General features: G+C 51.6%; 1 protein-coding gene and 1 non-coding gene across 10 annotated transcripts in view; one reads left to right on the top strand and one right to left on the bottom strand.

Annotated features, from left to right (window-relative positions):
* The window catches only part of CHD6 (chromodomain helicase DNA binding protein 6), a 201,382-nt gene that overhangs the window by 178,792 nt on the left and 8,423 nt on the right, over nt 1-14,167 (top strand). For all 9 annotated transcript variants that reach the window (XM_025000625.2, XM_059892619.1, XM_059892620.1 and 6 more), the window contains 7 exons: nt 1,526-1,734; nt 2,761-4,344; nt 8,109-8,260; nt 8,654-8,860; nt 9,973-10,425; nt 12,773-12,967; nt 13,862-13,981. In XM_025000625.2, coding sequence (XP_024856393.1) covers nt 1,526-1,734; nt 2,761-4,344; nt 8,109-8,260; nt 8,654-8,860; nt 9,973-10,425; nt 12,773-12,967; nt 13,862-13,981 — 2,920 coding nt within the window. The remainder of the gene's footprint in view (nt 1-1,525; nt 1,735-2,760; nt 4,345-8,108; nt 8,261-8,653; nt 8,861-9,972; nt 10,426-12,772; nt 12,968-13,861; nt 13,982-14,167) is intronic.
* On the bottom strand, nt 9,740-9,824 carry MIR544B-1 (microRNA mir-544b-1). The gene has a single exon (NR_031186.1). It is a non-coding gene; the product is annotated as a microRNA mir-544b-1 (primary transcript).

Genomic DNA, 14,167 nt, shown 5'->3' with positions numbered 1-14,167 from the left:
TGGTGTCATGCTGGCCCAGGAGTCCAGTGAGATCTAGGACACCCTCTCTTCACAATTCCCAGCCTTGCCTGAATAGGACCCCAGTCTCTGGGAATGTGATTTAAACATATCCATCAGGTCATATTCTTTTATCAGAAAAATGAATAGCGTGCATTGAAGTGGTCTTATTGTAGCCAGCAGTCTTTATCAAGCCTTTGAGAGCATTGACTACCATAAAATGCCAGCCCAGAAGGAAGGAAGGAAGTACTTGCCCATCTGAGAATTAAATTAAAAATGGCAGCCGAAGGTCAGCACAGACGGGGATGAGGCCACAAGAACGGATGAGTGAAGCTCACGTTCTTTGAGTCAGTTCAGTCCAGTCACTCAGTTGTGTCTGACTCTTTGCGACCCCATGGACTGCAGCACGCCAGGCTTCCCTGTCCATCACCCACTCCTGGAGTTTGCTCAAACACATGTCCATTGAGTCGGTGATGCCATCCAACCATCTCATCCTCTGTTGTCCATTTCTTCTCCTGCCTTCAGTCTTTCCCAGCATCAGAGTCTTTTCTAACGAGTTGGCTCTTCGCATCATGTGGACAATGTATTGAAGTTTCAGCTTCAGCATAAGTCCTTCCAATGAATATTCAGGACTGATTTCCTTTAGGATGCAGTCTTTATATCTCCATCCTTTTACTGTAACGTCCAGTGAATGAATTGAAATACCACATAGTGAGTTCAATTACTTCTCTATACTCCTGGCTTTACGAAATTTGGTAATTCAGGGAGAAGAGTTCTCTCATCTGGCCCCAAAGAGAGAACCAGAGCCGCCTCCTCACTTATTCTCACTCCTCCACTGACCCCTCACCCCACTCCTAGCTTGAGTCCCTCTGGGGGCAACAGGTACCATGCCCAAGAGCTCTTGGTAAAGACTGGTGGGAAATAATAATCCATTTCCCTTAAGTCATTATTTTAGTCCTGCAGGGTTTAAAATCTAGAGAGCCTTTGTGTCCTAGAAAAGATCACCCATCTACTTTCATTAAGACCAGGAAGAAAGCCCATGTGAGATGAAAGTCAGGGAGGTGTGTGACCAAGGGAGACCCCACCTCACTCCAGACCAGCTTCTCCATCTGTAAAATGAAGGAAGTGAATTTAATGGTCCGAAAGATTCCTCCAGGATTATATGATTATAACAGAATCCTCCAGGATTCCATGATTCTCTGTTGTCATGGGCAGAATATTTAAGCCTACAGAGTATTTTTATATTAAAATCTTTATCTCCCACAAGAGGAAATGAACTGGGTAATTTCTGAAACTTGATATCTCTTGATCAAGCACGCACACATAATTTGCAGGCGGTGGTAGGCTGATGGCCTGTTTTTGTTAAAAGTGACTCCTCCCAACTTAATAAAATAGATACGCTGTGCCTGCTCTGTGAACCTTACAGACTCTCCAACTAGGCACTCAGTAAGTAGTTGTTTTAAGCTCTTTTCAACAACAAAAGCAAAAAGGGAAAACTGCTCCCTCTCCTTTCTGATTCTGTCTCTAGGTGGACAAGGAGGGAGCAAGCCGACTTCTACAGAACAGTGTCTTCCTTTGGTGTCGTTTATGATCAAGAGAAGAAAACCTTTGACTGGACACAGTTTCGCGTCATTTCCCGTCTGGACAAGAAGTCGGACGAGAGCCTGGAACACTATTTCTATAGCTTCGTGTCCATGTGCCGCAGTGTCTGTCGTCTGCCAGCCTGGAAGGATGGTGGTGAGGATGCTCTGTCACTTTGTCACTTTGTCCCAGGGGGACAAAGAGGGTAAAAGCTTATTTTCAGGGTATAGAGTTGTTTTAGTCATAGCTATAGACATGAAGACTTATGTGGAGAATTCAGATAAAGTGGGTTTTCCCAAACCCACAAACTTCTAGTTGAGCCCACCCTCATAAAATAAAATCTCTCTCCCAAAATGATGTAACTCCACTAAAAATTGAAATTCAGATTAAAATGCCACAGAAATGTTTTCTTTTTTCAGCCTCATAGAGATTTAGCCTGCTGTGAGCTCTGCACTTTGCTTAGACTAAATCTTAAATGTTTTCTCATGTGTTGACTTGTAGCCACGGAAAATATGGGACTGTCATTTAAACTTCCTGTGCTCCAGTAGAGGCCCCTTCTGAGAAATTTCTTCCTGGTGGGAATTTGCGCCAGCTTTCCCCCTGGCCTCTCTTCAGTCTCGCTATAATGGATTCACTCACTCTGGACCATGGTACTACATTCTAGAAAAGCGGAAACAAACGTCGAGCCTAATCAGCATGGGTTCTGGACTGACGGCAGCATGTTCGGGCAGTTTTGAGTAAAACCAGGGAGCTGCATAGACTGAATCTCACAGTCACACTGACAGGACCTAGACTGGCGTTCTGGTTCGGACACCTGGAGCAAGTCGGCCTGTCTGCCTCTTTCCTCGTCCTCACACAAGCATGATGGTGTAGCTAGGGGTTCTGTGAGATCTGAACAGCGTCCATAAAGTATCTAGTGAGGAGGCACTCAGCACACGCTTACCGATCAGGAATGATATTTCCAGAACTGGAGTGTTCATGCTCTCCTTTTACCCTCAGTGGGTCTGTCCAGGTGTCATAAATCTCTCCCTCCTGCTTCAGCGTTCATCTTTGAGGGGCCACTAAGGCCCTGCCTTGCCGAGGGCCAGGTGGTCAAACTGTAAGATCAAGGATGCAGGGACTCAGGGGGCAGGGGTATCAAGGACCTCCCCTTAAGTGACGGCTCTGTGTTTTCCCTTGCAGGCCCCCCGGATCCCAGCATCTACGTGGAACCCATCACTGAAGAGCGGGCCGCGAGAACGCTGTACCGCATCGAGCTGTTGCGGAAGGTGCGGGAGCAGGTGCTCACGTGTCCTCAGCTGCACGAGCGCCTGCAGCTCTGCAGGCCCAGCCTGTACCTGCCCGTCTGGTGGGAGTGTGGGAAGCACGACCGCGACCTGCTGATCGGCACCGCCAAGCACGGCCTGAACCGCACCGACTACTACGTCATGACCGACCCCCAGCTGTCCTTCCTGGATGCCTACAGGAACTACGCCCAGCACAAAAGACCCGACCCCCAGGCCCCAGAGAGTCTCTGTTGCCTCTACCAGACCAACTCCAAACTGTATGAGTCTCTGGCCTATACGCACATGAGCCGGACTTCCGAGTCCCTTGAAAACGAACCCGAGAACCTCATGAAAATCGAAGCTGGAGATGATCACCTTGGTCCGCCCAGGGGCAGCTTATCTGACATGACCTGTGAAAGCTTCATCTCTAAAACTCAAGATGTCCTTTCCCTTACCCATGACGAGAGTCTGCTGCCTGGGTCCTTGGAGACCATGAGGTACGGGAAGAAGGCGCTAAGCCAGGAGCCAGGCCCTTTTCAGGGCAGCACGGGTGCCAGTACTGAGTCCAGGCAAGACACCGCGGCCATCTCCGCAGGCAGAGACGGAAACTGCCAGCCCCGGGGCCACGAGGCAAAAATAGCCTCAGACCCCTCTTTTATGGAAACTTTAGAAGCAGGAGTAGCTCAGATGAACATTAAAAATGAGAAACACCTGTTGATATCTCTTTCAAAGGAAGGGGAACTCGGCTGCAGCGAGGCAGGACCAAGACCTGAGAGAATCGGGCAGCTGGACCCCAACTGCTTTGCCTCCCCTTCCTTGGACCCAGGGAATGAGAGCGGGTTCGTTGACATGTGCAACCTGAGTGTCTGTGACTCCAGAAGAAACGTGTCATCAGACCAGCAGCTAATCGACTTACTAGAAAGCAAAAGCTTAGAAAGCAAATTGGTTTTGGGTCCGAACCACAGCGACGAGGAGGACGACGAGGACGAAAACGAGGAGGAAAGTCTCGAGCTGGCCGCAGGCAGGCGGGAAAGGCTGGCAGCGTCGCCTCTCAGCGAGCCCACCACCCGCATGGCAGGGGAGCAGAGCCTGGCCGGCTTCCTCACAGAGGAAGCCAAGAAAGGGAGCACGGAGGCCAGAAGCCAGCCTCCTGGACCACAGGGCCCTTTCCTTCCCACAGCCTGTCAGTGTCACTGCAAACACGTGGAGAGGTGGGCACGCGGCCTCGAGAAGGACGAGTTTGAAGTGGAGAAACCCCAGGCTTACCCCCCAGACCCCTTCACAAGCAAAGCCAATAATGTCACAGTGAGGGGCGAGCCCACTGCTGTCCCACCTGAGCTGCTCCAGGTGAAGCAGGAACTGCTGAAGGAACCCTGGAAAGAGAGCACAGAAGGGAACCAAGGTCTCCCTCCGTATCCTGAAGGGAGTGAGCTCAAGCCGGAAGACATGGATTATGAGAGTAAAGAGGAGTTGGATAAAGACGGGAACTGCCAGAGTCAAGGTACCGTGTGTGGGACCTTGTGTCCTGGATGAGCCAGTTCTCCCAGGCCGGGGAGGGCGAGTGCACGGGGGCTGGTGAGAATTCTACCACTTCTGAAACCGACGTCTTACACCCACCGCGTGTTTAAACGCAAAGGCTACAGGGCTTATTCTGAAAATGGGCCGAGTAGCTTACGTTTGATCATTCCAGAAAGATGAGGATGACTGTAGCACCTTGGCTGCAGCAGCTGCATGGTCTGGGCAGGGGCTGTGTGCCGGTATCCATGAGATGCCATATAGGACGTTGAGGGGAAAGAATTTGTTCTTCCACCAGGTAGGGTGCTGAAACTGGGTAAAGGAGAACAGCCAGGGAATGCCAGGAACCTGAAGTTTAACAGAAATGCAGGTCAGTTTTCAGGAACTCCACAAAAATAATTGTGATCTTTAGGAAGGTTGGGTTTCCCCAATAGCTCAGCTGGTAAAGAATCTGCCTGCAATGCAGGAGACCCCATTTTGATTCCTGGGTCAGGAAGATCCCCTGGAGAAGGGATAGGCTACCCATTCCAGTATTGTTGGGCTTCCCTGGTGGCTCAGCTCAGTAAAGAATCTGCCTGCAATGCGGGAGACCTGGGTTCCATCCCTGGGAAGATCCCCTGGAGAAGGGACAGGCTACCCACTCCAGTATTCTGGCCTGGAAAATTCCATGGACTGTATAGTTGGGCTTCCCTGGTGGCTCAGAAGGTAAAGAATCTGCCTGCAGTGCAGGAGACCTGGGATCAATTCCTAGGTCAGGAAGATCCCCTGGAGAAAGAAAAAGCAACCCACTCCAGTATTCTTACCTGGAGAATTCCATGGACAGAGGAGCTTGGCAGGCTACAGCCCATCCCAAAAGTCAGACACAACTGAGTAACTAACACTTAGTAAGGTTAACAGAGATCCTGCCTTTTATTTCCTTAATTGTCAAAACCCTGTGTTGTAATGTCAGTGCATTGTATTGAGAGTCCTTTGAGTAACTCGACAGAAATAAGAAGAACCAAGTTAGGGGACTTCCCTGGTGGTCCAGTGGCCGAGACTCCGTGCTGTAGATGCAGGGAGTCTGGTTCAATCCCTGGTGAGGGAGCTAGATCCCACATGCTGCAACTAAAGATCTTGCATATCACAGCTAAGACCCAATGCAGCCAAATAAATAAGTAGATTTTAAGTAAAAAAAAAAAAAAAACCAAATTACACGCAACTCGACAAAAATGCAAATAGGTCTGAACTTTTTAAATAGGGAAATCTTAGGTAAGGAAAGGATTTGAAAATGTTAAAAATCTAGGTGACCTGAGATTTGCATATGTTTTACGAGGATATGAATACACTGATTAGAGATCCTGAGCAACAACAAATGGTTTTCAACTTTTTCACTGTTGTTTTTATGTCCTCAAACCCAAGAGGGCATATTAGGGTGAACAAAAAGTAGTTCTTATTTATCCTCGTCAGAAAAAAAAAGTAACAAAGAACACCCTGTTGGTGGCTGGTCTGGTGCCAGGGCCCGTGTATTACACAGGGATTCAGGTGGGCCGGCCCCTCCCGCACAGGACAGTGACTTCCAAAGCTGAGGTTCCTCAGGCCACACAGCCAGAGGCGAGCAGTGGGCGTGCAAAGCTTCATCTGTATTTTACAAGCGCACGCCTGCCCCCCGTCACTCGGCGTTAACATCCTCCACCCCTCCCAACCGCCAAGAAATTGGCTTCCATGAAACTGGTCCCCAGGGCTAAAAATGTTAGGGACCGCTGCTCTAAAGTGGGAAAGAGAGAGGAACCCTGCTCTGCTCCCTGGGTTGTCCGACTTCCTTTTTATTTCCGAGCTCCCACCTTTGGCTTCTGCCTTGTGATTGCTGACTCTCTTGGGAAGAGTTCTGAACCCAAGTTAAAGTGCGTCCGCCAGCCAGGCTGAGGCCAGAGATGCTGGGCCAGAAGGAGCGGCACCACCCCGTGTGGCCTCAGCCACCCTGGGAGGAGCCAGCCCCGACCTGCCCACTCTCCTCGCCACAGGCCATAAAGGGTCCCTGCCACACACGGGGTTATATGTACACCTTGCTCTTTGAACTCTGTCGTGGGGGAAATCACCACCTACTCAGTCCTGGGAACACAGGCAGTCCAGCAAGGATGGGTTAGGAAAGAGGTGCTTGGTCCTCTCCTGGCTGTGGGGCTGGGCTGTGCTGGACTAGGAGGCAGCAGTGAACTTGAAGAGCTCTGGTAAGCTACTCACACGCTCAGCGGTGGGGAGTCCCTTGCACCAGTGCTTTTAAAGGGGCTTTGGCAGACCCCAGAAGGGTTCCTCCGAACCTGGGGTGTGGGCTCGGCAGGGCCAAGAGGGCCCTGCCTGTCTTTCAGACTGGAACTCTGGGGCCGAAGAAGCAGTCTCCGGCTGAGCTGGACCAGCCCCTTCTCTCCTAACTCCTTCTCATACGGCGTTGTTTTCTCAAAACTTAAATTCACCTTCTGTGCTTAAAACCTGGCAGGGATGCGCCCCCATTGGATCTAGAATTGTTTGGATTTTCTGTCCCTGCCCGGCCCACAGAGCTCAGCATGATGGTAGTGGTCCTGCCCCCACCTCCACCACCACCCCGCCATCTCTGTATATACTTGCCCACCCCCCACCTTGTTCCTCAGCAGGTCGAGCGCACCCTTCCCCGCTGCTGCCTCTTCCTGGGTGGTCTCTCCTCTGAGAGGCCCCCTCTACCAGCCCTCCCTTCTACCAGCAGATTTTTTCCTTCTTCTTCCTATCAGGGCACCTTGTTTCTTTCCCTTTATGGTCCTCACCATGGTTTATAATTGAAACTGTTCGTTTATCATTAGTGTGTTTTTCCCGGCTGCCTTTCCCTCAAGGAGCTCTTAAGAGCCTAGAAGGCCAGAGCCACCACACTGTCCTGTTTTTATCCTTGAATCCCCTGGCCTGGTGAGACCCTGCTCCTGGGGAGGGGTCCCTGTGGCCCCCTGGGGGACTTGACACACAGTCAGCAGTGAGACCTCCACGCTGCAGAGGGTGGACGCTCCCTGTCGTCTCACTGAGGAAGGGGCCCACAGCTTTTCCCAGTTCGCCCCCCGTCAGCACTGTGAAGCGGATGATGGTTGAAGATCCATTTCACAGCTGATAATAAGCGTTCACCACTGAAGACTGAAGGAATGAGTCGCGTTTCCATTTCTGTCAGTGATGTTGACTGATGGTGTCTTTGCATCATTTTTTAGCTTAAATCAGGTCTGTTTACCTTCGTTGTAAGTTTCAGGACTCTTCCTCCCTCCTCATTAATCTCAGCCTCTTGCCATGTTCTGTTTCCCACACTGTCCCTGCCTCTGTATCAAAGCACAGTGTTCACTTCCCTCTCGCCTGCTGTACCAAGTGGGGAAGCCTTTGCGGTCATCCAGTGCTGTTGTTTGGTTACCAGCGCAGACTCTTATCAGACGACTTGCTTGGATAGCCTTAGGGCAGGATGTGGCTTTAGGGCTTAACTGATGGAGTGCTTCTGGAAATAGAAGACATGGTAATTAATCAGTTTAAAATAAATAAGCACACAATAGGCCAGTGTTTTAAGAAGTTGAGGGACTTCCCCAGCAGTCCAGTGGTTAAGACTCCATCCTTCCAGTTCAGGGGCTGGGCGTGGGTCCAATCCCTGGTTGGGAAACATAGGTCCCCTGTCCAGTGCGACCAAAAAAAAAAAAAAGCTCAGGTGTCCTCATCTTTCAGATCACTCCAGTCTTCCAACTTCCTGTCTCATTTTTTTTTTTAAACCTCTCTTCCCAGATTATCCAGGGAAGTACTCTGAGGAGGAGAGCAAGAGCTCGACCTCGGGCATCACGGGAGACCTCGGGGACGACCTGCAAGAGGCGCGGGCTCCCACCATTGCTCAGCTGCTCCAGGAGAAAACGCTGTATTCATTCTCCGAGTGGCCGAAGGTACCTCCCGGAGCTTGCGTGCTCCACCCAGAGCATCCTCAGCTTTTGAATCCTTTACATTAAACCTTTTAGAATCTTTCTGAATCACCAACTCAGACAAATGTTTAATATCTTTAAAAGATGTTAGTTACATGACTTTAATGGTATCAGGACCATAACTAGACCATAAGACCAAAGCGTTCAGCGCATCTTCGTGTTTACGGTACTGTGTCTTTTCATCTTCATTGTCCAGACTACACCGTTTCTTTTAAGACTCGAAAAGTGAGTTCCTTTGTGTGTGCCCTCATCTAATCAACTCCTTCTGGTTAGAAAATGTGCAGCTTGATTTCAAGGGACTTTGTAAACTTGGATAACTTAGTACTTCCTCCTAAGGGCTTGCATGCTTTTTTATAGGATCGCGTGATAATCAGCCGCCTAGATAACATCTGTCACGTGGTGTTAAAGGGGAAGTGGCCCTCCAGCCAGCAGCACGAGCCCTCGGGCACGCTGCCCACCCCCGTGCTAACCAGCAGCACTGGTCCCCGAGGCGGCATCTCAGAGCCGGAGGCATCAGAGCACAGCTCCAGCAGTGGTGCAGCGTGGGTGGCCCAGATGCAGAAGGTGAGGCCCTAAGAACGCTGTGTCTGACCTTCAAAAAAAGGAGAAGGGCCCTTGGCACTCTTTGATCGAGCGATTCGTTCGAGTCTTGGGGCAGGAAAGTGTGTGATGAAAGTGGGTTTGCAGCTCTGTGGCAGTGGTGTGCTAGTTTGTGGGAGATGGGGTGGGAAGCTGGCATACGTCTGAGGTGGGGAGGCAAATGGGCACTTGAAGACAAGGTGAGTTCCCAACCAGCTTAGTGGCAGGAGTGGATCCAAAGAAATGGAGGGAGTTGGTGGGCATGGCTTGATGACAGATGACTATAGAAGAAAGGGAGGGGTGAATACTTAAGGACTGGGAACAGTAGCAGCCAATAGAAATGAGGGAAGCAGACACTTCCCTGGTGGTCCAGCAGTTAAGAATCTGCCTTCTAAAGCAGAGGATTCAGGTTTGATCCCTCACTGGGGCATTAAGATCCCACATACTGCGGAGCAACTAAGCCCATGTGCCATGCTGGAGAGCCCACGCACCACAAAAAAAGATCCTGAGAGCCACAGCTAAGACCCAACACAACCAAATAAATATATAAGTTTTTAAAATATTTTTTAAAAAGAAATGAGGGAAGTCAATGGGAGTTTTATTTGAGGTTTGTAAATGCAAATGAAAACTCGAGGGCTCAAGTTTAAGGTCGGTGGTTAGCACACTAGCTCTTGGCTGCACGTTGGACTCCACTGGGGACCTTGAGAAGCTCCAGGTTCTGGTTGGATTGGTCCAGGGTGTGAACTTGGTATTGGCTTTTTTTTTTTCTCTTTAACTTCCTAGTTGATTCTGATGTACAGCTAAGGTAGAGATCCCTAAACTATGATCTTGGCAATTGCAAGTATAGTTCATGGACTAGGAGCTTTCGCAACACCTGGGAACTTGTTAGAAATGCAGAATCCCAGGCCCACTGAAGTGGAATCTGCATTTTAACAAGCTATCCAGGTGAGTAGGTACTGAAATTTGAGAAGGCTTGAGTTAAAAGAAGTTCCAAGGAGGCGATTACTAGCCCCCAGGAAATCAGGGCCAAGACAGAGCCAGCATTGAGCCACAGAGGTGGCGTTCAAACCTCTCTTGCCACATCTGTGTGTTTGCAGGAGAGCTTCTTGGCTCCGGTTTTCACAAAGGATGAACAGAAGCACAGGCATCCTTACGAGTTCGAGGTAGAGAGGGATGCGAAGACCCGGAGCCTGGAGCAGTTCTCAGCCTCCCACGGGCACCCCCCCATCGTCCTCAATGGCTGGCATGGAGAGTCAGCCATAGACCTCTCCTGCCCATCGGAGGGGTCCCCAGGGGCCACGTCCCCTTTCCCAGTGAGCGCCAGCACCCCCAAGATCGGGGCTATTGGTTCACTGCAAGGAGCCCTTGGCATGGACTTGTCGGGGATCCTGCAAGCTGGCCTGATCCACCCAGTGACCGGACAGATTGTCAACGGAAGCCTCAGGAGAGATGACGCTGCCTCCAGGAGGCGGAGAGGAAGGCGGAAACATGTCGACGGCGGGGTGGACCTCATCTTCCTGAAGGAGCAGACCCTGCAGGCGGGCATCTTGGTGGGTATTTGAGGCCATGAAGTACAGATTTGACCTCTGTACACTGAGCAGCAGACCCTTCTTCCTCAGACACAATTTTTGATTTATGGATCTTTGTTGGAGAAGGAAATGGCAACCCACTCCAGTATTCTTGCCTGGCAAATCCCAGGGACAGAGGAGCCTGGTGGGCTGCCGTCTATGGGGTCACACAGAGTTGGACATGACTGAAGCGACTCAGCAGCAGCAGCAGTCCCTATTTCAGTTGTCCGGCTTGAAACAACTCTTGTCATCAGTCGTCCTCAGTCTTTTCTAGAAATAGATTAGTGCATTGAGGGCCTTTAACCTGCCTGCATCCTGGAGACATGAGCCAGGAGGTCTCACCATGTCACAGAGAAACAGCCCAGCCTCCAGGGCCTTGGAGCCCCTGGGGATCAAACGAGTGAAGCAGTAGGGCTGGGTCTGCAGCATCAGCGGGCTTTCCAGGAGCAGGGACTTGGGGGTCAGGAGGTCCTGAACATCAGTCCTGGCTCAGCTGCTGCTTGACCTGCTGGGCGACCTTGGGCTCATCATCGAGCCCTGCTCTACACCTATGTAAACTGGGGGCCGTAGCTTCTGCCACCGAGGGTCACTGAGGCTTTGCTGAGGTTACAGTAAGGTGCTCTCAGCCCAGAAATCCTTGTCAGAAACGGAAAAGGGCAGACCCTGCACACGTGCCCGAGATCTCCTCTGACTCTGCTTACTGTGTCAGACCACTGACTTCTCTCGTTGCGTTTTTATTTTTCCCATTTATTGAATTTCAGGCTGCAAAACAGGAACCAACATTTTTTTCTTTCTTAACTACTTTAAAAGGAATAATAGTGACGAGTATTGAGTGCCTCTGGTAGGCACTGCGTTGAGGGTTTTACGTGATTGCCCTGTATGATGTTCACAGCAACACTCTGAAGGTGTGGTTACTGCTCCCGTTTTGGAAATGAGCAAACTGAGACTTACAAGCGTTAAATGATTTGCCCAAGATTATCCAGGTAGTCGGAGAAGGCAATGGCACCCCACTCCAGTACTCTTGCCTGGAAAATCCCATGGATGGAGGAGCCTGGTAGGCTGCAGTCCATGGGGTCACTAGGAGTCGGACACGACTGAGCGACTTCACTTTCACTTTTCACTCTCATGCATTGGAGAAGGAAATGGCAACCCACTCCAGTATTCTTGCCTGGAGAATCCCAGGGACAGAGGAGCCTAGTGGGCTGCCGTCTATGGGGTCGCACAGAGTCGGACATGACTGAAGCAACTTAGCAGCAGCAGCATCCAGGTAGTAAATGGCAAACCAGGGAACTAAGCCAGCGGCGTGGTCCTCTGCAGCCGGGGAGCTCTGCTGTGCTGTTTGGTGGATGTCTCCCTCTTTGATTTTCTATGTAATGTGAGAAGCTGAAATGGCAGATTCTTTCCCTTCCCAGTTCTTCAATGCCTTCAAGAAGGTTGTCTGGTTTTTCAGTGACGCAAAGCTGTAGTTTTCCTGTCATGATCATAGAATTCCAGTGGAGTAAGTGAAGTATTTTTTTCTTGGCTTCAGAGCGTTTTGAAGATCTTATCACACAGACATTTAGCACTGATATATGTTATTCAGTTCAGTTGCTCAGTCGTGTCCGACTCTTTGTGACCCCATGACTCACAGCACGCCAGGCCTCCCTGTCCATCACCAACTCCCAGAGTTTACCCACACTCATGTCCATCAAGTTGGCGATGCCATCCAGCCATCTCATCCTCTGTCGTCCCCTTTTCCTCCTACCCCCAATCCCTCCCAGCATCAGGGTCTTTTCCAGTGAGTCAGCTCTTCGCATCAGGTGGCCAAAGTATTGGAGTTTTAGCTTCAGCATCAGTCCTTGCAGTGAACACCCAGGACTGATCTCCTTTAGGATGGATTGGTTGGAACTCCTTGCAGTCCAAGGGACTCTCAAGAGTCTTCTCCAACACCACAGTTGTAGACCCCATACGGGCACTGGGGACACAGGGCCGAGTATATATACAGCTGGAGAACCAGGTGGGTCGATTGCAGGGTGGCACTCTCTGTTACGTGAAAACCTGTGACAAGTGCCATGGGGGAGCAAAGTGCGGTGGCCAGTGTCACAGGCACAGTCCATGCTGGTGACAGAGATGGAAGGAGGGAGCCTGAGCAGGTAGGATGGCACAGAGGTCACCGCGGAGACAGGGGAGGAGAGCAGTTGGCTAGAGGGGTCTCCCGCCACGTCAGGAGCTCGTGGCAGGGATCGGCGGTCAGGCATGGGCGGTCCTGTTCTGGTGGGAAGAGTCCTTTAAGAAACCAGTTTTCATTCCGTCGCGGTGAAGGGCACATACTTGTCTTCCCTCCATCCAGGAAGTCCACGAAGACCCAGGACAGGCCCCCCTGAGCACCCCACACCCTCCTGAAGGGCCGGTGCCCGCCACGTCAACCCCGGAGCCGACCCCGGCCGCTGGCAGCCCGGCCGAGAAAGCCATTCCCAGCAAGAGCCTGCTGGACTGGCTGCGGCAGCAGGCCGACTGCTCCCTCGAGGTCCCGGGCTTCGGCGCGGTGAGTGCGCGTCCCCTCTGACACGGAGACGCAGGGGGTCTGGGAGGACTGGTGAGCCCAAGGGAATTGTGTGTCCTCTGAGAACTTCATTGGAAAGTGAGGGTGGGGGAGTTTAAATTCTGGTTACGTCTTCTGGTAACAGAAATCCCAGCCCACATCAGAACGCCAGGCCAGAAAGTCGACATGCGTGACCTCTTACCAGGACAGCGAGCCTCCGCTCGGCCCTCCCTTCCCTGTGAGTCACCACATTTGTGAGCTCACACAGCATTCTTTAGGTTGCATAAGCACTGCTCCCCTTCACAGAAATGCTCCCGTGTATTCTTCTCAAGTCACCGTGTCTCTACTCTGAGGTGATGGGTTAGTTTCAGTCCCTGCCCAGGGGCTGCTCATCGAGTCCTCTTCCTCCTCTGCCCTCGGTCCTTCAGAGTAGGGGTCCAGAGGAGAGGGCGCCCCAGCATTGACACCCCACCACCACCCCTGCTGTCCTGGCTAAAGGGGAAGCACTCAGAAGCTCACAAGGAAGGAGGGGGATGCATTCACAGACACACACCCTCCAGAGACACACAGCCCACCAGGCTGGGAGCAGCGAAGAGAGAACCTGAGAAAACGGTCCAGGGAGGCGAGGGCAGGGGTGAAGCAGTGCCCTGGGAACCTGGAGGGCCAGCGGGCCCCCCACAGGAGGCCCACCTTGCAGCTTAACTGCAGGAACACCGTGGCTTCGAGGAGAGCGCCTCAGTGGGGGCCCAGCAGCTGTTCCCTGCAGCCCTGACCCGACAGGTCCTGTGCAGAGGGCCATGAGTGAGGAAACAGCACAGCCGTCTGAGCAGCACCACCCACATCAGGAGATCCTGTGGCCAGAGCGTTCTGTAACGTTGGTTTCCATTTACCTCCTAGAATTTTTCAGACAAACCAAAGCAGAGGAGGCCACGCTGTAAGGAACCTGGAACGTTAGACGTCACCTCTCTGAGTGGGGAAGAGAGGGTTCCTGCTGTCCCCAAGGAGCCCGGCCTGAGGGTAAGGGAGAGGACGCTCCACCTGGGAAGAGGCAGCCGGGCAGCCTTAGCAGGAGGACCAGGGTCCGCCCAGGGGCTGGATGAGCAGGGACAGGTGGTATTGGGGTGTTCTGACCAGCAGCATGTCCTCCATGGTCGTTTGTTTTCAACATTTCCCTCCAAAACTTTGGGGTTAAGTTTTACACTG

This window comes from Bos taurus, chromosome 13, assembly GCF_002263795.3.
Source record: "Bos taurus isolate L1 Dominette 01449 registration number 42190680 breed Hereford chromosome 13, ARS-UCD2.0, whole genome shotgun sequence".
NCBI classification, from domain to species: domain Eukaryota; kingdom Metazoa; phylum Chordata; class Mammalia; order Artiodactyla; family Bovidae; genus Bos; species Bos taurus.
Note: the sequence above shows the minus strand (reverse complement) of the source record. Positions and strands in the feature narration are given on the sequence as shown.